This window comes from Mytilus galloprovincialis, chromosome 2 (genome assembly GCF_965363235.1).
Source record: "Mytilus galloprovincialis chromosome 2, xbMytGall1.hap1.1, whole genome shotgun sequence".
NCBI lineage: Eukaryota > Metazoa > Mollusca > Bivalvia > Mytilida > Mytilidae > Mytilus > Mytilus galloprovincialis.
In genome coordinates this window covers 80,269,052-80,291,783 of record NC_134839.1, presented here as the reverse complement: position 1 = coordinate 80,291,783, position 22,732 = coordinate 80,269,052, and the positions used below count along the sequence as shown (strand labels likewise).

Genomic DNA, 22,732 nt, shown 5'->3' with positions numbered 1-22,732 from the left:
AAATTTTACCAAATCCGAAACAAAGCGGACATTCGATCAAAGGCTGATTTTTATGCAAATTACTAAGTCAACACTGTTAGATTGTTTATTTTATTTAAAAATAATAACAAAGAGTAGTCAAGAATACTTTTATTTCTAAATAATACAAAGAGTTGTCAAGAATACATTATAACATTGACAACACATGATGTTTCTGTTTACTTGGTCAAACCTCGTTCAACATCGTATCCCCACTCTGGAAAAAAAAATGTCATGAAATTCTATAGTACTGCATAGTCCGCACCCCTTCCATCAATTTCATTCCTAGGGTAAAAAACCGCGGACTATACACCCCTTTCAACTGTTTGTAACACATAAACAAACGACAGCTACTGAATTAGGCAGCAACCATTTGATTTTCTGGGGGGGGGGGGGGGGGGCTATGGTTTTTTTTTCTGGACAAATTTTTTTTTCCGCCTGCGGCGAAAAACAATCTATTTTTTTCGCGACAAGTCGAAAACAATTTTTTTCTTTTAATTTTAGCATTACATATAGTGGCAGCTGAGGGTGAAACAAACAATTTTTTTTTCTCAGAATCAAAAACAAATTATTTTTTTCTCCAAAAACTGGAAACAAACTTTTTTTTCCAAAAAAAACCATAGCCCCCCCAGAAAATCAAATGGTTGCTGCCTTACAGGCTCCTGACTTGGGACAGGAACATACATAAATAATGTAGGTATATCTCATTACCAGAGGCGGATTTAGGGGGGGGGGGGCGGGCCCCCCCTTTTTGGAAAAAAATTTGGTTGCTTATATAGGGAATCACTGAAGCGTGACTGGAGCGGGTCCCCTCTTAGATCAGTCAGTGGGCCCCCACTTATGAAAAATCCTGGATCCGCCACTGATTACCAGAATATTTAGCCCACCCCCTTTGTAATGGTCTATTGACTAATATGTATTAGTTTTTGATTAGGTCAGTTATTGAGGAACCACAAGTGAATGGTCAATGATATTTGGTGTGCAGTTGGATGAAATTTGTCACTTTTAATTTCTTGGCTCACACCGAACAAGAAGCTATAAAGGGCCCAGAAATTACTAGTGTAAAACCATTCAAACTAGAAAACCAAAGGTTTGTTCAAAAAGGACAACTTATGAAAAGTCAATGGTATTTGGTAAGCAGTTGTTTATTCCTCCATGCAGCTTGTAACTATTAGCAAAACCTACATGTATACTACTTAGTAAGCTTTAAAAGACCAGGAATTACAAATGTAAAACAATAAAAACTAATAAAAATATTAAAATAAATAATTGGACAAAACTTTTGAAAGTGGCGGGATTGTATAGTGAAAATTTTAGACTACAAACATTATTCAATACTTGAGAAATAGCCGAGATAATATTTTCACCAATTTTTCAACAATATTCGTCTTAACTTCTGCCAAGTTTGCCTCTGCTTTTTTTACTTAACTGCCTACAGCGCCTTTGGTGCTTTGATTCTTTATTCACATGGGTTGGATTTATTTAACAGGAAATAATTCAATGCAAAAATAGTCAACTGATGTTCAAATATCGTAAATCAATTAAGAAGATATGCACAAAGTTAAAACCAAAATTGAGGGAACCGCATGAACAGAAGCATCATGAGTGTGTTGTTAGAATAACCGTATACTGTTATGCATTTATCAACCGCCATAGGACATATAGATATAGGAAGATGTGGTGTGAGTGCCAATGAGACAACTCTCCATCCAAATAACAATTTTAAAAAAGTAAACCATTATAGGTCAATGTGAGGCCTTCAACACGGAGCCTTGGCTCACACCGAACAACAGGCTATAAAGGGCCCCAAAATTACTAGTGTAAAACCATTCAAAGGGGAAAACCAACGGTCTAATCTATATAAAAAAAACCAAAAAAAGGAGAAACACGTATAAATTACATAAACAAACGACAACTACTGTACATCAGATTCCTGACTTAGGACAGGTGCAAACATTTGCAGCGGGATTAAACGTTTTAATGGATCCAAACCTTCTCCCTTTTTCTGAAATAATAGCATAACATCACAACATAGAAAAACACACGATAAAATATCAATTGGCAGGCTTAACTCAATCAAAAAACGTACATTAATACACTATGAACGAATAAATTTGATCTGCGATATCTAAATGCAAACGCACAGTTAATGAAATATTAGGGACAAACATTCAAGGCCAAAAAGCAAACAAGCAAGTCCAAACAAAGCTATGGCAAGACACCACTGCGAAATATTTAACCCTTCGAAAATATTCACTTTAGAAAAAAACCGGTTTAAAAAAAATACAGGTAAATCTTGAAGTTAATGTTTAATTACATATCAGGTGACACTTCTTGTATCTCAAAATCTAAAATCGAGAAAACATGTCTAGTGAGTGACAATATTTACTAAAAGATCAAGACATATGAAACAGGCATAGTTTAGGGTTGTATCCTTAATATAAATTTCACACAGGTATGATAGATGTATGCCCAAACTAACAAATTGGGAAAATAACGTTTATTTGAGAAGCTGCGATTCTATAGTTTGTTACTATTTCATATTTTCAGGAACCTTTTGAAGAATTTGAATGATCGGCTCTTATTACCGGTATTTTTCAAATTTGTTTAGACATGCATCTATAATATATCCCAGTGAACTTGATATTGAGGATACAACTGACTAAGCCCTAAATAGTCGATGAGAAATGTTGTATGAGAGATCATTTTAAGACGGCGTTTTGGCAAATTTGAATCGACTGTCATACACGTAAAAGGTTTAGATAGGTATGAAACCAGGTTTAATCGCGCATTCTCCACATAAGTCAATTTCTGTACAATATAAAAAAAAAATGTAACCGTTGTTTCGCATTGATTCGTTTAATGTGTTTTAGCATTTGATTTTGCCTTCTAATTGTTAAAGGGACTTTCCGTAAGGAAATTTCCTATGAAGGTTTGAAGTTCAGTATTTTTGCTATCTTACTTTTTAGGTACATGACTGGTTACTAGTATTCAATATATAATCCTTGTCACAAATAATTTATAATTTTATGTGAAAATTGCCAAAATACTACAGTGCAGTACAGCGTCGTCACTCTCACTCTGTAGGGTTCATAAACCAAGATACTGATGAATTATATATTTTCGAAAACGAATTCACGACACAAAATGTTAAACATTGTATTTGAATAATGGTAAAATGCAATTTAGCCTATGCCAATATATCCCAAGTGGGTTTAAACGAAGCGAGATCTCGATTGACATGTTCAATACTGTGTTTGTTTATGTCGAGACAGAATGACTTCAATGAAGGATAAAGTTGTAATTATTACAGGTAAGACATCATGTATTGTACATAAAAAATGCTGTGTTTACAATCACTCTTATGTCATAGATATGACAGATACTTCGATAAATTATAAGTATTACACCACTCTTAAATTAATTATACTGTAAAGGCGAGCTGTGTCAGATAATAGTAAAGTGTGTATTTCCGGTTATTATAAAACGATATGAATCGCAATTTAAAAAAATTATTCGTTGTCACATAAACTTTTCAAAAGATCTTCTCATCTGATACGCAAGAACTAATTTTAAACCTATTTGTGGCGAATGATCTTTATGCGATCTTGTATGAAGTTTCGCTTTGTGATTTATCAAGATTTCTGCAAAGCTAAATATAGAACAAAGGGATAACATTCAGTTTTTATTTACTTATATCTCCAAATTTAAACAGCACTTCGTCTTAGATCAACCTGAATGGGTACATATAATAAAAAGGTTAAACGATATGTGCTAGAAAATTGGACAACACATGGTTTGGAGTTAAGTATTGCAAAACCTACTTAAAAGTCGAACACCGAAGTTTTCACGGATTGATCCCTTATAAGATCCCTTATAAGAGTATTGCCCTTCTTCTTCTTCTTCTTCTTCTTCTTCTTCTTCTTCTTCTTCTTCTTCTTCTTCTTCTTCTTCTTCTTTACATAAATTAAGCCGTTAGTTTTTTCATTTGAATTGTTTTGCATTTGTCATTCGGGGCCTTTTATATCTAACTATGTGATATGCACTTTGCTAATCAGTGACCCGTAATTGTTTATTTCTGTGTCATTTGGTCTCTTTTCTCATTGACCATGTTGACAATCACACCCTATCTTCATTTTTATATGACAGATAGACAGTAACTTTGAATAGCGAAAATGCTTATCTATAGCCAATTAAGACCTACAAATAAGTCAATATAACCGAAATTAAACCATTATAATAATATAATATTGCCTTCGTCTTGTTTAACAAATTTGTTCATTAATAGAAGCCCTAAAAAATTAATAATTGAATTGACAGAATGTATCAAGTGATCCTTCATAGGAGTTATTGCTCTTGGAAGATGACTTTTGATCGACAATATATTTGTTGTGTTAAGGGGATTGATGTTACAACTAGCAGCCGTCATTCCAATGGGTACTGTTGGACGACATTATTTCATTTTCATACAGCAGAAAATCATACAAAACCGTTTTAAAAACAATAAAAAATCATCTTGCCAAGTGCTATGACTTCGCGTTCAAACATATATATATATAAAATTGAGAATGGAAATGGGGAATGTGCCAAAGAGACAACAACCCGACCATAGAAAAAAACAACAGCAGAAGGTCACCAACAGGTCTTCAATGTAGCGAGAAATTCCCGCACCCGGAAGCGTCCTTCAGCTGGCCCCTAAACAAATATATACTAGTTCAGTGATAATGAACGCCATACTAATTTCCAAATTGTACACAAGAAACTAAAATTAAAATAATACAAGACTAACAAAGGCCAGAGGCTCCTGACTTGGGACAGGCGCAAAAATACGGCGGGGTTAAACATGTTTGTGAGATCTCAACCCTCCCCTTATACCTCTAGCCAATGTAGAAAAGTAAACGCATAACAATACGCAAATTAAAATTCAGTCCAAGAGATGTCCGAGTCTGATGTCAGAAGACATAAATATATACAGCCAAGTTACTAATTAGTTTACATTTCAGCGATTCCTTCATCTCATATATGCCAGTGGTCTTGGTATTAGTATCTGTCCTCAAAGTGTTGACTAAGTCTGATGACGGTTGACGTATACATAGCAAGATAATGCTAATGTTGGAGTTCTCTTTGTTTTTATATATTCAAAACAGATTAAAGTTTTGAAAATCATTTGATTACATTTGCCTCTTTTTTTAGAATACATTAATCGTTGATCCTTTCTTTTCATTTTGAACATTGATAACTATTTAAATCTAATTCATATTCAGGAGCTAGTTCTGGAATTGGCGAGGCAACAGCATTGTTGTTGGCAACTTTCGATGTAAAATTGATTTTAGCGGCAAGAAATGCAGAAAGATTGAATGCTGTTCCAAAGGAATGTCAGACCAAAGGATTATCTGCTGAAAAGGTATTGTTTCACTCTCTTTTGTGAATAGTCGGTAAACGAATAAATTTAATGGGTAGATTACTTTCTTCGATGGGACGTTTAAAGCTTTAGTAAGGTTATACCTGTTATGTGACATTGGTTCTTTTGTGTGACGCGCAATTTATCTTTCATTTGTGGTGTCTTCGTGTGCTGTAGCAAATTCATGTTGTAATGTACTATCATATTGTTTATTAATGTTTATCTTTGTGCTGAATTTTTTTTTCGCTTGTTTATACCGTATTGATGTCACATTGTCTTGCCATTCTAGTGGTATTTTTGATATTTCTACATTATCAAAACAAAGAAAAGCAACTAGTTTTCCACTGTTCATTAGACATAAAACCTATTAGTAGTTAGCGAGAAAAAAATATGTCTCACAAACCAAAAAAGAGGAAAACAACTGAAGAACAGAAACACTGAACTGCAACATAAAAAACCGCCTAAAATAGGTACAGGACCTTTTAAGAAAAATGGTGGGTTGAAACAGGTTTTATGGCTAGCCAAACCTTCCACTTATATCAAAATGTTAAACATTGAAAGACAACATTAGGTGAAAGTAATACAGTACAAATAAACGCAAAAACACTCAGAACGACAGAATACGTTAAACATCGTTTGATGTGTTTTGGCTTTTGATTTTGCCATTTGATTATGGACCTTCCGTTTTGAACTTTACTCTGTGTTCAGTATTTTTGTGATTTTACTTTATGCTACTTTTATTAATATATAATAGTTATCAACTTTATTATAGTCATCGTTACAGTGGTATAAATTGCATGAATACTGAGGAAAAGTTAATGATAACGCTGACTATCTCCCTTTATCACATGTTTCTCTTTCAATAAAACAACATTACCATGACCCCTATGTTAGGGTCAAACTGGACATGTGAGCTAGAATTACATATTAAATAACAACCATAGTCAAGGGGAAACAATTCCGATATAAAACACAACAATACACATATTTATAGAACACTTTCAATATACATCATCGATACCAAATTTGATGCACACTTACCATTGTCTAATTTGCATCAATATTTTATGAATTCTACATTAATTATTGTAATGTCTAAGTGATTACAAAAATTAAAATCACAAAAATACTGAGCTCTGAGGAAAATTCGAAACGGAAAGTCTGTAATCAATTGGAGACATACATTTTTTCTATTCAGTAGGTTATACATTTAAGCATATTAATCGCAACAATAAGAGCTGACAATACAACATTATGCGACAGGTATAAATGTAATGTTAACTAGAAAAATAACGAACTCAAAAAGAAAAATCAAACCGGAAATTCCCTTATCAAATAGGAAAACCAAAAGGAGAGGAACAAGATGGCCGCCAGTGTAGTTGTGAGCTAAACTAGCTCTGCAGTTTTGGCAGTTTTTATAGTGATTTTTGATATTTTCATGAGATAAAATTTATACCAGAGTGATCAACTTTTGGAATACAACCTGGATTTGTGCTTATTTATGGACATAATTTCAATTTGTGAAAGATACAGTTTGTAGAAACTTTTTTTTTTAGTGAAAACATTTTTGAGTGATTACTATTCAGTGTATTGAAAGTGAAAACCTAAACATGCCACCACCTCTGGCCAATAAGATAAACACCAAGGACAATAAGGAAATTAAGAACAAAGATGGAAATAAAACAGTTCAGTCTTTATTAGCACCAAAGAAAGATCAACAAATAGCTAATCAAGGAAATCCACCACCCAAGCGTGACAAAAGAACTTTCTCAGATGTGTCAGAGGAGAGCCTAGAGGGTATTGATTTAATGAGTATTCATTCAGATTTGAAGGACATCAAAAAAAGCCTTCAAGATACTGTTAAAAAATCTGACCTGGATAATCTTGTCAAACAAAATGACTTAAAAGATCTTGTGACAACTATAGTAAGTAAGCTTTTGTCTACACTGAAGGAGTCAATCACTGAGGAATTTAACACCAAACTGAGGGAAAGAACTGGAAAGTTGAAAGATGAGATAGATGCTCTTAATATAGACAATGAGAACTGCAAAGAGAGACTTAGAACAAAAGATAGGCAAATAAAAGAACTTCAGGAAAAAGTGGAAGATTGCAACCATAGGTCCATAGATGCACTTAAATCTGTAAACTATAATGAACAGTACTCCAGGAAACATAATATAAGAATGGTGAATTTTCCAGAAAAGAGAAATGAGAACTTACGAGATGTTTTCGTAAAAATGGTGAAGAAAGACTAAAATGTTGAGATAGAACCATCAGATGTCATAGCAATACATCGAATCCCAGGAAAAGAAGGTAACATCAAACCTGTGATAGCAAAGGTCCGTAACACAGAAATTAAAATCAAGATAATGAGAAATAAGAAGGGGTTGAAGAATGACATTAAATTCCATGACGATATAACCCAAAGACATCTTGGACTATTAGCTAGACTAAATACAAATGTGGTGCTAAATAATGCCTGGTTCTACAACTGTAGTGTATATGGTAAATTGAAGGATAGTGAGTACAGAATCAAATTTGATCTTTATTACAATATAGATGAAAAAATTAAAAAAAACTTTCAAGCATGTAAACTTTCAAGTATGTAAATATTTCCTATCTTATTAACTGTGGTAATTTTTTGCTTGTTTGTTTGTTCATAATTGGGAGGTAACTCTAATTATCAATAGTGGAAAAGCTTTCTTTATTAATGGGAGGTAACTCTATATTACTAGAATGTTTTATTATATATTATATATACTATAAGAAATTTTCACTCACAACTTTCTAAAGAAAATATGTTCAAAGATTTGCTTAGAGTTGAATAAAACATTTTAACTATATAATTGTACTAATTCTCCATTTTCAAAAACTTTATTTTTATTTTTATCATAAAATCGTTCTCAACACACTTAAAATTTATATAAATATTGAAAAAAGAAAATATTATACTAGGTTCTCATTTCTGTTAATTTAAAAAAATAATAAAGCATTTAACACCAAATCAGAATAAAAAAAATATGTTATTTATCATATGAAGCCAATCTGTAAAAAGTATCTGATGTATATTAAATATTGTTTCAAGCGCCATCTTTTGTGTATATTTGTGATGTATAAATGTGAAGTTAGTATGGGTATGCATTTTTATTTTAAATATTGTACTGCTTTGCTTTTCTATTGTCTGATTGAACATATTACTTAATGAGTATTGATAATAATATTACAGTTTTATCTATGAATGTAAGGGGCATATTTTCGAGCAAGAAAAAAGATTAGATATTTTTGATTGGGTAAAAGGTAAACATGCATCTATTGTTTGTTTTCAAGAGACTCACAGTAATGAGGATATCGAGAAACTTTGGCAAGATGAATGGGGTAATACATGCATTTTCAGTCACTGCAACAATAAAAGTGCTGGTGTTAGTGTGATGTTTAACAAGGGTCTAGATTTTAAGATTCATGATTCTAAGATAGACCAGAAAGGTCGTTTTATTGTTTTAGACTTATCATTATATGAACAAAGGCTAACCCTTGTCACTGTTTATGGATTTAATACTGATGAACCATCATTGTTTAGTGATATTTTACACAACATCTCTTGCTATACTAATACTAGCATCTTAATGTGTGGTGACTGGAATGTTGTACAAGATTTTCATATGGACACTTATAATATTCTGCACAATAGAAATTTGAACTCTCGTAATAAGATTGAGGAAATTTCACAAACTTTTGAACTTTTAGATCCATGGAGAACCTGTCATCCAGATGACAAAAAATTTACTTGGCGTCAAACCTCCCCTATCAAGCAGAGTCGATTAGATTATTTTTTAGTGAGTGAAAACTTATTTTCACTTATGAAAAATGCAAAAATTATACCTGGATACAAAACCGATCACTCAGCCATTGTTTTCACATTTTCTGCCAGTCTTGATAAAAGGGGTAAGGGATATTGGAAGTTTAATTCACAGTTGTTGAGAGATACTGTATATGTTGAAAAGGTAAAGATGTGTATTAAGGATACTGTTTCTGAGTTCTATCTTTCAGACAGTAGAGATGACCTATTTCATGTACAATTTTCTTGTAACGATCAACTTTTCTTGAAGTACTGAAGATGAAAATCCGATCCTTGTCCATTACACACAGTATATCTAAATCAAAAGAAGAAAAAAAAAGAACTACTCTGAAACTTGAAGAAGATATACAAAATTTAGATATTATTATGAATACAGCCCCTACTGAAGCTGTACAGACCAATTTAAATGATAAAAAAGTGGAGTTAGAATCCATTAGAGAACAGAAGATAGAGGGTTTACTATTACGGTCCCGGGCAAACTGGCATGAAAATGGTGAAAAATGTTCCCAATACTTTTTAAAATTAGAAAAGAGAAATTTTATAAAGAAGACAATGGTTGAAATGATTGGTGATCAGGGTAATCATATATCTGACCAATCCACGATTCTCTCAGAACAACATAATTGTTGTAAAAATTGTATTCAAAGAGAAAAATTGATTATTCAAGTGAAAGCTTTTTTTCTCATGATGCTGTCCTCACACAGGAACAACATGACCTGTGTGAGGGTAACTTGACATATAGCATTGAGTAAGATGAAAAATGGGAAATCCCCAGGAAGCGATGGATTTACTGTCGATTTTTACAAATTCTTTTGGAAAGATCTTGGACCATTTGTTTATCGATCATTATTCTATGGATATGAATCTGGACTTTTTTCAGATTTTCAATATCAAAGTGTCATAACTTGTATACCAAAAGAAGGAAAAGATAGGCGATATATTGGTAATTGGCGACCTATCAGCCTATTAAATACAGACATTAAGATAGCTTCTGCAGCTATAGCAAACAGAATTAAGTCTGTATTACCATTTATTATTAGTGACACTCAAAAGGGATTTATCAAGGGGAGATTCATTGGGGATAATACTAGATTATTGTATGATTTGATGCATTATCTTGAATATCACAACATGAGTGCCTTACTTTTATTAGTTGATTTTGAAAAGGCATTTGACTCTGTTGACTGGTATTTTTACAAAAAGCATTAAAAAGTTTTAATTTTGGTCCTTCGATGTGCAGATGGTTCGAGACTCTCTACAAAAGTGCTAAAAGTTGTGTAATCAACAATGGCAAGGTGACCCGCTCTCCCCTTATTTGTTTGTTATTGGTGTAGAGTTATTATCGTTGAAACTCAAGTCAAGCCCCAAAATTCACGGTATCCTCATTAATGAAAAACAAACACTTTTAAGTCAGTATGCAGATGATACTTTTCTAACTTTAGATGGTAGTGAGACATCACTACAAGAAAGCCTCAATTGTTTTGATTCTTTTTATATGTTATCCGGATTGAAAATGAACAAATCAAAGACAAGAGCTGTTTGGATTGGTAACAAAAAATATTCTGATCAAATATTGTGTCCTAATTACAATCTTATGTGGTCACACACAAACTTTAGACTTTTAGGAATAGATTTTTCGCTTAATTTAAAAAGTATTCTTGATATTAATTTTAGAAAAAAGATCAAAGAGGTTTCAGCTATACTTAAAAGCTGGCAACATAGAAAATTAACATTACTAGGTAAAATTACTGTAATTAAGACTCTGGCATTGCCGAGACTGATTCATTTGTTGACTGCCCTGCCAAATTTACCTCACTCACAATTAAATGAGCTGAGTGCTATGTTTTTTAATTTCATTTGGAATGGAAAGACTGATAGAGTAAAGCGTAGTACTGTTATTGCAGATTTTTCACAGGGAGGATTAAATATGGTGCATTTGCAGTCTTTCTGTTCATATCTTAAATTATCTTGGGTAAAGAGATTTTTATCAAATTCAGATGGTACTTGGCAAAATTTATTACTAGCAGAACTGAAACAGTTAGGTGGTGACAGAGTCTTTACATTACAAAAGGATAAGATTAAAGAAATTTCAAATTGCTTAAAAAATCCATTTTGGAAAGACATATTTGAATGTCTACACATGGCAAAGCCTTATACAAAGTTATGTGTTCCAGAAATTTTGTCATTGGATATTTTAAACTTTATACCAATATCTGAATATCCTGTTTATATGAAATGGAAGTTATATGGTATACAGTTTATAAGGGACATTGTAGATAGTCAAAGTAAATCACTACTAACATTCCAACAAGTAAGACAAAAACTTAATTTGGATTTTTTTTTGAGATACTATAGTTTATTATCTAACATTCCAAAATATATCAAAAAATACATCAAAGATTATTGTGATTTGAACTTAGAAAATTTTGTTCCTTTTGATGCATTTTCTAAAAGGATCTTGGAAAATAAGAAGTTAAAATTTGTATACAGAGATCTTGTAGATAAAATATGCATACTCCCATATGAGAAATTTTTAAAATGGGAGGATGTAACAAATTCTGAAATCTCAGAATGGTCTAAATATTTTTCTCTTTTGAAAAGATGTTGTAGGGATACATATTTAAAGAATTTTCAATATAAAATATTACATAGAATTATACCTACTAATACATTTTTATATAGAATTAAGCAAAAAGAAACAAGTCTATGTACCTTCTGTAATGAGGAAGAGGAAACAATAGAACATTTATTTTATGATTGTAATGTTACATACAATTTTTGGTTGTCATTTTTACAGAAAATTAAATTATTTGATGAGCATTTCAGCATTAGTAAGACGGAAATTTTATTGGGATTTATTACTAAGAGTTTGTTTATAAATTTGTTAATAATTATAGCTAAAAACTACATCTTTAGATGTAAGTTAAGAAATATAGCTCCTAGTTTTATAGGACTTAAATTCAGAATAAAACAATACCAATCTAATGAGTTTTATATTGCAAACAAAAATAATAGAGCAGCATCTTATGAAAGATTCTGGTCCCCACTACATACAATTTTTTCATGATTTATTATCATTTATACTTTAAATTATACTATAGTGAGCAGTGGTATTTTGAATTTTTACTTTATGTATAGACATGCATGCATACTAATGGTAAGATTGCAGTGACTGTGTGTAAGTAGTGAGAGAAAGTGTGAGTGTGAGCAGCTATATTCTTTTTTTTTCTTAAATAACTATATTCTTGTATTATGAAAGATAAATTTAAAAAAAAAATTAAAAAAAATGGATAGTCTTGTATATAACTTTCAATATTTACCCCAAAAACCATAGTCTTGTATATAACTTTCAATATTTACCCCAAAAACCATAGTCAGGTGGTGATTGTAGGGATATTGTAAAATCCTGACTATTGAAAAACAAATAAAAGATAAAAAAAAAAAAACCAGGAAAACCAAAAGCTCAAACACATTAATCAAATGGAAAAAAATCTATCATATTCATACAGAAATTTTCTTTTATAGAAAATAGTGTTTTAAAGCTGGTTTCATAGATAGCTTAACCTCTCACTTGTATGACAGTCGCACAAACCTAAATCATATCGACAACAATGTGTGAACAAAATAAATAATAGAACAGTGAATAAACGTAAGGAAACATGCCATGACTCTGACCCAAGAATGATAATTTTTACATTTGATATTATATTCAAATAATATTTATGTTTATGTTTTATTTTTTAAAACATACTGAATTTTTTGTTTAAGTACAACAAAATGGTAAAATTTAAATGAGCCAATTTTTAAAAAAATGAGCTGATTCTACTTTGACATTAGATACAAATAACCCTTTATTAATTTCGTGTGTCCGACGATTTTCTTGATGTACCTCCATCAAACCAAAGCATTTAAAAGACAGAAAAAGTTGTATAGGACTAATGCACTAGAAGAGCAGTAGGACATAAAATATAGTCAAATTCTTCTTAGGTCAACTTTTCCTGAGGGAGTTGCAACTTAATTGTTTGATAATTAAATCATCAACGAAAAGTGTGATATGAATCATGTCAGTATAGGATTACTGACTACTGAGTTACAGCTACCCACGCGCACTAAAAGTCTTCCAAGCAATGGTATCGATCAAGTGCTAGTAATGAAAATAACACTTTATCTATTTCGAGCATCAAAAGACCTTTTCTGGGTTAACCTTCACAAGGAAGTCTCAAACCCAGATTCTGAAAGCTTAGGATGTATTAGACGCAAAATGGAGATCTGTATGACCAAACGAACCTGAGGCAGTTGAAACCTTAGTTTCTTGAAAAACATGCATCAACGCACAAATTACGAAAAGTTTGTTAAAATTGTTGGACGGTTTTTCTGCAGGACAATTACATCTGTCTTTTAGAACGTTGAAGTCTTACGAGCATATATTGAAAGTAAACCTTCCCTTGTTTGCATCATTTTTAGGTTCTAGTTGTTAGATGCGATGTTGTTAAACCAGACGATTTAGATAATCTGATACAATTAACGCTATCTACTTTTGGACAGATTGATGCTTTGGTAAGAATAATTTAGATATTTGACAAAACTGAGCTGGTGTTTTAATTTATTTGTATATAATTGTTAGATGGCATTGAATGAATACTAAAATTCGAAGTGATGAGTTCAATTTCATAATATCTCTTAACGATATGACAAACGGAGATGATAAACAGAGTGAAAAAAAAACGTAAATTCAACCAGTTATAGGACACCGGACGGCCTACAAAAATTAGCAAATTTCATGCTGTATGATTGTCCGGGCTAAATCAACTATATAATATAGAAAGTACATAACCATACTGCTTAACATTTACTTCATAATATTCTCAATGCTTAGCCCGCACTAACGTCAACCCTAGATACAAATGGTAAAACGTTACAGTCGTAACTCCTGCGGTATTCTCAACAAAATCAGCTAAAAAAGGCCCCGACATGACAAAAGAATAAACAATTCAAAATGCAAAACCAACGGCTTGATTAGCGACAAAACAATAAAAAAAGCAGATATAAAAGACAGCGTTAAAGACAACCACTGAATTACATGCTTCTTATTTGGACAAGCACATACAGAGTTGTTTTTCTATCCTATTATATGTCATGTATGTATAATTGTGACTTCGCCTGTCACAAATCTTAATTTATTTTAGTCTTTCCGAACTTAAACATGTCAAGTGACATCTTGTACAAATATTCAATTTATATGTCAAAAATCTACTTTATCCCTCTCCGTATCTTCTCCTTGTTTCGACGGTCACGTCGGGCAGGTTATTTTAAATCCTTTATCAAAAGGTCAGTGACTCTCAACGATCACAAATTCTACAAAAAAGTCACAATTGCACATCTATATCATGTAAACAACTTATCACTAATTTGAATTAAAGTTAGCTTCTCCAACCGCATTAAGATTATCAAAACGGGTATTGAGAACAATTTACGAACTTTTTAAATTTCAGTTATCATTACCCTGGTGAACTATGCGTTGATATCACATTAAGTCACAAAAGATGTACTAGTAATGAATCTTTTTTTAGATTGTCTCTTCATTTTTGGTATGTAGGTGAATAATGCTGGCAGTGGCAATTATAAAAAGATGATGGAAACAACGCCAGAAATATTAGAGAGTATTCTAGATATTAATGTTAAAGCACCATTTAACCTGTCCCAAAGATGTGCACCTCATCTTATTAAGACACAAGGTAAGATTAAGTTAACTAATCAATACGGTTGGCTCATACTGCATGTCGAGTCAAAATAAATGAAAACAATGTTTTTAGGGTTTTTGATATGAATGAGGTATGTTAAAAAACCCAATCAAAACATGATATCAAGAAGAAAGATGATTACGATCATATATGGGAACAAAATAAAGGTCGAAATAATATTAACACTTTATAAGTTGTTCCCACCAAAGCAGAAATTAGAAGTCCATTAAAAAAAAATCATTTTTGAAAAGTACAAAGATGCTTAAACGACATTATTATTCTTACTTATTCAAGATTAATATTATTTTAGATATGACTTTCTCATTTAACAGGTAGCATAGTTAATGTATCTAGTATATCTGGACAAAGACCGGTGAGTTTTAGAACTTGATATATAAAGAGTAATTTGAAAATGAGCTTCACACTTCACACAACGAGAACTATAATAATAGATACTTTTGTTATTTTTGAGAATAACAATTACTATTTTGTAAATAGTAAGATTTCCTTTTATGTTTTACAATTGTGTTTATGTATGTGACTTTACCTCAGTTTTACTTTGATATCTTTATAAAACTATCTTTTGTCGGTTTTCTAGCCGTTTGATTTTGCGTTCTTCTTATCTCACTTTATGATTAACAATAAATGCATACATATATCATACCATATCTCATTATTTATTAATGAATTAAAAACAAGGATTATGATTTAACGCTTTCTGCAATCATTTTGTTTTGCTTATTGTAGATTGGAGTTTGTCCAGCTTACTGTATGTCAAAAGCAGCGCTGGACATGTTTACTAAGTGTTTAGCCTTAGGTTTGTTTTAATAGATATCATCTGTGTAGCTTTTCTTTTCTTTTACAATGCTTTTCATATATTTGCCAGTCTTTATTGGTTATTGAGGTCATAAACAACGTAATTATACCTTGTTCAGACAATGACATTTTAACCTTTCTTGCTTGAATTTTATGTTTCAGAAATTTGTTATGTATTCATCACATTCCAAACGTTTCTGTTAAACAAGGACATATCGTCAGAACTAACTGAATATTATACGGATTTGGCTATCCGTTTCGTGTCGTATTTTTCCTTTCTAAACTATTTTTTTTATGAATTGCATAGTATTTTCTAAGACATTCATTCTGTCTTAGCAAAATATAACAGTACAGATGTCTTTCCACTGAATGCACATAACGGCAAATTATGTTTCATCAATGCTGCTAAGAAACAAAGTATTTGAAATTTTGAACCTAACAGAAATTTACCTGTGAATTTGAAATTTCAAATCTACTAGCACTTCATAAACATACTATCATACCACTTACACTTGACACATTAGTGTGTATATATTTTATATGTCGTTTTCTAACAATGTTACGGACCTATAGGACCGGAGTTGATTTCCTTCAATTTGCAGTTCAGTCTAATTAGTTAAAGGTAGCACAGTAATTGTTGTATTTCCATTCAGGAATTTAGGTTGTTCTTTTGTGTACCTTCTTAAGTCAGTGTATCTGAACAGTTTGATTGGACAAAAATTCATTATCTACTAAAGATACTTCACCAAACAGGTGTAGATAATAATGAAATAATTTTACATACAGATGAAAACGGTTTTTGAGAATCTTTTAAAATTTTGTATTTACTCCATAATAAAAGACGTAAAAGAACTAAATGCCTTAGGTTTATCAAGATAGCACAAACAGTAAACGGTCATCACACATTTTAAATAAATTTTTGAAAATTATAATGAAAGTAATTCAGGTTTACTGTGGATGTAGAAATTTGGGAAGTGCTAGAAAGTTATTATATTTCTAAAAAGGCAATCATTATGCCAATGGGTCGGGAAATGATGCTGTGCCACTTTAAACACACTGAGTTAATATATATATATATATATATATATATATATATATATATATATATATATATATATATATATATATATATATATATATATATATATATATATATTACTGACATAATAATGATAAGCGGATAAGAACAAAATCTTGTGGTTACAACCAGAGTAGAAAAGACAATTATAATAATTAACATAATCTCTAGCTGAAAATTACGATAGATAGAAGATATGGTGACAACATTAATATATGTCAATTTTAATATCGTCCTTGGTATCCTGCTAACAAAAGTTCTTGTACTTTAAATGGGTGTCTCGATTTAATATCGGCGCTGTTATAGAAAACCCCATGTCATAATCTTTCCATGTTTTATGCTCCTTTATTTTGAATCAAAATCTAAGATGTTGACATATTGATATTTTCAATTATTATTTATATTTGACTTATTGTTTTTAGATCTTGCACCTCACAAAGTTAGAGTTAATTCAGTGAAGTAAGTACACCAACTTCTATCATGTTAAGTATAAAAGAGGGACGAAAGATACCAGAGGGACAGTCAAACTCATAAATCAAAAATAAACAGACAACGCCATGGCTAAAAATGAAAAAGACAAACAGACAAACAATAGTACACAAGACACAACATAGAAAACTAAAGAATAAACAACACGCACCCCACCAAAAACTAGGGGTGATCTCAGGTGTTCCGGAAGGGTAAGCAGATCCTGCTCCACATTTTGCACCCGTCGTGTTGCTTATGTGATTACAAATCCGGTAAATAGTTTAATTTAGTAGATCACATTCATGAAGGGGAAGGAGATTGTAGCTACGACGTAAGGAACATATCCTTAGCCCTCTATTAAGAAAATCATGATAGGAAATGCAAGCACGGGAATATCGTATCAATTGGGAGATATATACTCCGTATGCAGGTGCTGCTGGAATGTTGGTACTTAGAAATGGAGAGTTCACAATTGGAAAGCTGAACTCTTCTCTTTTGTCGTATAGTTTTGTTTTCAACCGACCCTCATTGTCAATTTCTATAATGCGTTCTTGTTTACGGGATATCTGATATGCATGCACATTTCATTCGATACATTAAGTGATCGGCTTATACAAGTATCTTGTATTAGGGAGGGATAACTCGTACTTCCTAAACAATCAATTTGATTTAAACAAAATAAATCACTGAAATTGACACCATCAAGACGCTTGCATTCTTGATAATTTATAGCTCGTTTTGTTGACTCGTGTGACTTATTCATATTAGGATGACTCTATGCATAAGCTTCTTAGGAATAATGAAAAGAAGCTATCATTATCTTGAAGTTGGTGATAAACTTATAGATCAAATTTTCTAACTAAATAATTCAAAGTTTGTAACTATGTTGAACGCATCTAGCCAATTGCACTTGAAATAAAGTATAAAACAGACACAGAAAGTACAGTCCAGGAATAGATTAACATAGCCGTACTTGACACAACTTTTTCGGAATGTTGGGTCCTCCATGCTCTTCAACTTTGTACTTGTTTGGCTTTTTAACTATTTTGATCTGAGCTTCACTTATGAGTCTTATGTAGACGAAACGCGCGTCAGGCGTATTAAATTATAATCCTGGTACCTCATAACTTAACTTATATCTAGAAATTGATAAACGAAGGTCAGTTAAGACCAGACCTTTACGACAAAAGAGAAGATTTCATCTTCCAATTTTGAAGTTTCCATTTTTATGTAGGAACATTCCATTAGCGACTCCATATATAGATTATATATCTATCAGTTGATACGATCGTTCAGAGCTTGCATTTCCTATCATTATTTTCTTGATAGACACCAGGGCTGCTGCTTACAAGGAAGCTATTGAACGAATATCAACTGAGATCGACCCCACATTTTGGGTTCGAGTTTTGTTGCTCATTGTTCTGTTTTCTATGTTGTGTAATGTGTACGGTTGGTTGTCTTTTCTTTGTGTTTCATTCTTTTGTCATGGTATTGTCAGTTTGTTTTCGACTTATGGGTTCGAATGTCCCTTTGGTATCATTTGCCTCTCATTGGCATGTTTTAATTTATTTCTAGAAAACTTTTACCGATTCAATAAAATTTTGTACTGATTGCATTAAGTTCATTGAACTCAACCACAATGCCCAGGTAAGGACGAATTGACTGATCGGTGTATAGAAATTTTGATAATGACAAAATTATTTGAAGATTGTATGCATTATGTTTCGAATAAATGTTTTATGCATGAATGGCAATTATTTTGGTGGATGGATGATTTCCTTAAGATTATCCAAACCAAAAATATATTTTGTATTTACTTTAGTATTACTCCATTAAAAATGAAATGTCTTCAATAAGAAGATACCAATTGGACAATCATAAACCACAGGTTCAACAAAACAGAGAGAATATTTTAGTCAAATGGAAAAGACGAAAATATAAAAAAGAAAAGTGGTATGATTGCCAATGAGACAACTCTCCACAAGAGACCAAATAACACAGAAATTAACAACTATAGGTCTTCTTACGAACTACAACTATAAACAAAGCCCATACCGCATAATCAGCTATGAAAGTCCCCGAAATGACAAATGTAAAACAATTCAAACGAGAAAACCAACTGCCTAATTTATGTACAAAATAATGAACGAATAACAAATATGAATCATCAGCCCAGTAGTTGGCACTTCGATGTTGACATGCATATGGTAATTTTTATAAATTAACGGTTTACAAAAGTATGAATTATTCGAAATACTAAGGATTTCCTTATCCCAGGCCTATATTGCCTTTGTCGTATTTGACACCACCTTTTTGGAATTTTGGGTCCTCAATGCTCCTCAACTTTATATTTGTTTGACTTTCTAACTATTTGATCTGGGCGTTTGGCGTATCAAACTATACGCCTGGTACTTTTGATAACAAATTACGAAACAACAAACGATAATCACTAAATTACGGACTCCTGGCTTTAGACAGAAACGCACACATAAAAGTTTCTTTTGATTTTAGTTTCCAGTCGTGTTACCTTTACTGTAGCTAAAGAATTTGAGAAGAAAAAAGTATGAAACATCAATCCCCTGAATACCAGGAAAAAATCGACGGATTATCCGTTTATAACTATTATTCGTTGAACAACAACATTTGATGAACTAGAAAACTCTACAATAAAGACCACGAGGACCAAATAATAAAGACACGTATTTGTGACTTGATCAAATGCCGTAAAATCCCTATATACTTATTATTATGTTTATGATCAGTAAACGTTTCATGCAGACCCATATTTAGTTATACATGGATTAGACGATTACTATGATTGAATTTTTTTCAGTTTAGGTTTTCTTCAGTGTGTCTTTTTAATGTTGTGTTCAACGACTTTAACTTTTACCAATATTTTAAAAGTAACAATATCCGTTAACTTTAGCTCACATGGCCAAAAGGGCTTATTAGTTTGTGATATCATTTTTTTATGTCATCAACTGGCGCCTGTTGTCTGTCTATTATAAACATTTTCGTTAAATCTGACGCTGTTTAATTAAAGAACCCAAATCATCCTTATTTTAGATATATTATTTATAGTTAAGGATATCACTGTGTCAATTCAATATGGCCATTGGCACTGTAATTAAAACATGTATAACACAGTCAAATATGAAATAATATAAATGTGAAGATAATTTATCTTAAGTGTGATATTTTCTAATATGAACTGATAAAAAGTAAATTATTAATTAGTTTACAAGTAAAATATAAATTATCTGTTCCATTGGCTTTGTCCATTCTAGATATTGGTCGACGATATGTTTTAAAATGTGAAACTGTATTATATATCATGCAGTATTTTTGTATTTTGTATTGAACAAACAACAGCAAAAGGTCACCAACAGGTCTTTAATGTTTACACAATGAGTTGAATTAACATAATGACTGTCCCATAGTCTACACAGAAGGGGCTATATTCAGCATGAAAAGGTATCATTACTTCGAAAGGACTACTAGTAATTAGGTATTTAAAATTGTCTTCTATATTTATTTTTTTGTCTTTTCATTATTTATCTTATGGCATTGATGCTGTTTGTTTCCTTTCGACTTTGGGTTTGATTGTTTGTTGGTATAATATATGACATTTTTCCTACTTGGAATTTTTTTCCATTCAATGAATGCCTAAATATAAATCCATGGTAGTCAACTGTATGTATGTATAATCTGTTAAATGTATTAAATATATCCCTTTTTTTGCAGTCCAGGTGTTATAATTACGGATTTTCAGAGACGTGCTGGTATGTCAGAGGAAAATTATGCAAAAGTAAGTTGTATTAATATCAAAGTCTTCTCATTGATGAATAGAAAAGTATGCCTAACGATATTAATTATATGCTGTCTAAAGACATAATCATTAAAGTTGGCTGTCTGTTGAAAATTATACTTATATTAGATTAACGACATTTGCTTTCTTAACATGGTTTGTCAAATCGGTTTAATAACACAAAGGTTCTTGGTTCGATTCCCGTTCCGGGAGGAAAATTTCAGAGACTGGCTATCATCCACGATGATAGCCCGTCGGAATGGGACGAAAAATGGATGACCCGTGTTAAGAGAGATCCATATTTCTTGCACGTAAAAGAAACCCTTGTAGATTTCGAAAAAGAGCAGGCTAATGGCGCTACTAGGCAGCACTCCCACCCGCAAAGTAGAAAGGGATTAATATAAGTTGCAAAACTTGTTTTTCCTAATCCACTATAAATTAATATGTTTAAACAATTCTAACGTATCTATGAATCCCCGGTTCAAAATGTTAAGGTTCGGGGGTTTCTGATGAAGGTATATTCAGAAAATCACTTGAAAACCCCCAAATTTTACAACTGTTAATTTACTATGTTTAAGAGGTGTACTTGCGAGAAGAAAAAAGTCTACAGAAGGTATTATTTCTTCATCCGATTGACGGGGAATGATTTTTTAAGAGAGTTATTTTCCGTAAACATCCTTCCTGAGCATAAAATTTGTTTCATTGCACCATATGCTTTCGCTTCACACAGCATTAGCGAAAACAAGCTGTTAACAAATCATAAAAATTTGCAAACGCCTCCATGATGGGGAAATAGGCATATACGTTTTGGCAAATAATTCCATTGTGTATGGTGATGGTGAAGTATTAACAATATTTATCTTTAAAAAAATACACGAAATATTCTCTGGCTATCAACCAATCAAAACGGAGGATACTTATATAAGGTGTTATGACGAATACAACAGAAATTTGGATGCATATACTGTCTTTATTTTCAGTCAGAAAAAAACTAGATTTGTTTGTTATATGATAACAATTTCAGTGCGCGTGACATGCTTTTGTCTTAGCAGATAGATTGGAGGCAAAATCAAGTTGAAGCTAAATCGGACCGCAGAATTTTTTAAATGTTTAATGCAAAAGCTAACTGAATATCTCCTAATGATTTTCGTTTGATTTTTACAGTATTTAGAGAGGCAAAAAGAACTTCAACCACTTGGAGGTGCAGCTGAGCCAATAGAAGTTGCTAAAACTATTAAATTTTTATTGAGTGATGACTCCTCATTTGTTACTGGACAACTTTTGTTTGTGGATGGAGGACGACATTGCTTGTCTCCAGTATAAAGACACTGAATATTCTATCAGAATCTTTCAGATCAATCACAAATATAACTTCAAATATTGATATTTTATTTGCTATTGTTATTTCTTACTCAGATGTTTTCTAATAATAGAAATTTTATGTTATTATTTTTACCGCAAAGTATTAATTTATATATTCTATATCCATTCGATATTATTTTAAAAAGAGTACGTACAACATTGCTTGTAACTTATCTTATGAGTC

General features: G+C 31.8%; 1 protein-coding gene across 2 annotated transcripts; it reads left to right on the top strand.

The window, feature by feature from the left end:
• Window positions 1-1,505: 1,505 nt before the first annotated feature.
• On the top strand, window positions 1,506-22,637 carry LOC143064524 (L-xylulose reductase-like). 2 transcript variants are annotated; one of them, XM_076237402.1, is made up of 10 exons: window positions 1,506-1,649; window positions 3,208-3,331; window positions 5,283-5,422; window positions 13,740-13,832; window positions 14,872-15,010; window positions 15,349-15,389; window positions 15,764-15,833; window positions 17,333-17,369; window positions 21,128-21,186; window positions 22,351-22,637. In XM_076237402.1, exons 2-10 carry the CDS (start codon window positions 3,295-3,297, stop codon window positions 22,395-22,397), a joined length of 663 nt encoding a protein of 220 aa, XP_076093517.1. In that variant the 5' UTR covers window positions 1,506-1,649; window positions 3,208-3,294; the 3' UTR covers window positions 22,398-22,637. The 2 variants fall into 2 exon arrangements, with proteins under 2 accessions (XP_076093517.1, XP_076093516.1); XM_076237401.1 differs by having other exon boundaries at window positions 1,508-1,649; window positions 21,123-21,186.
• The last annotated feature ends 95 nt before the right edge of the window (window positions 22,638-22,732 follow it).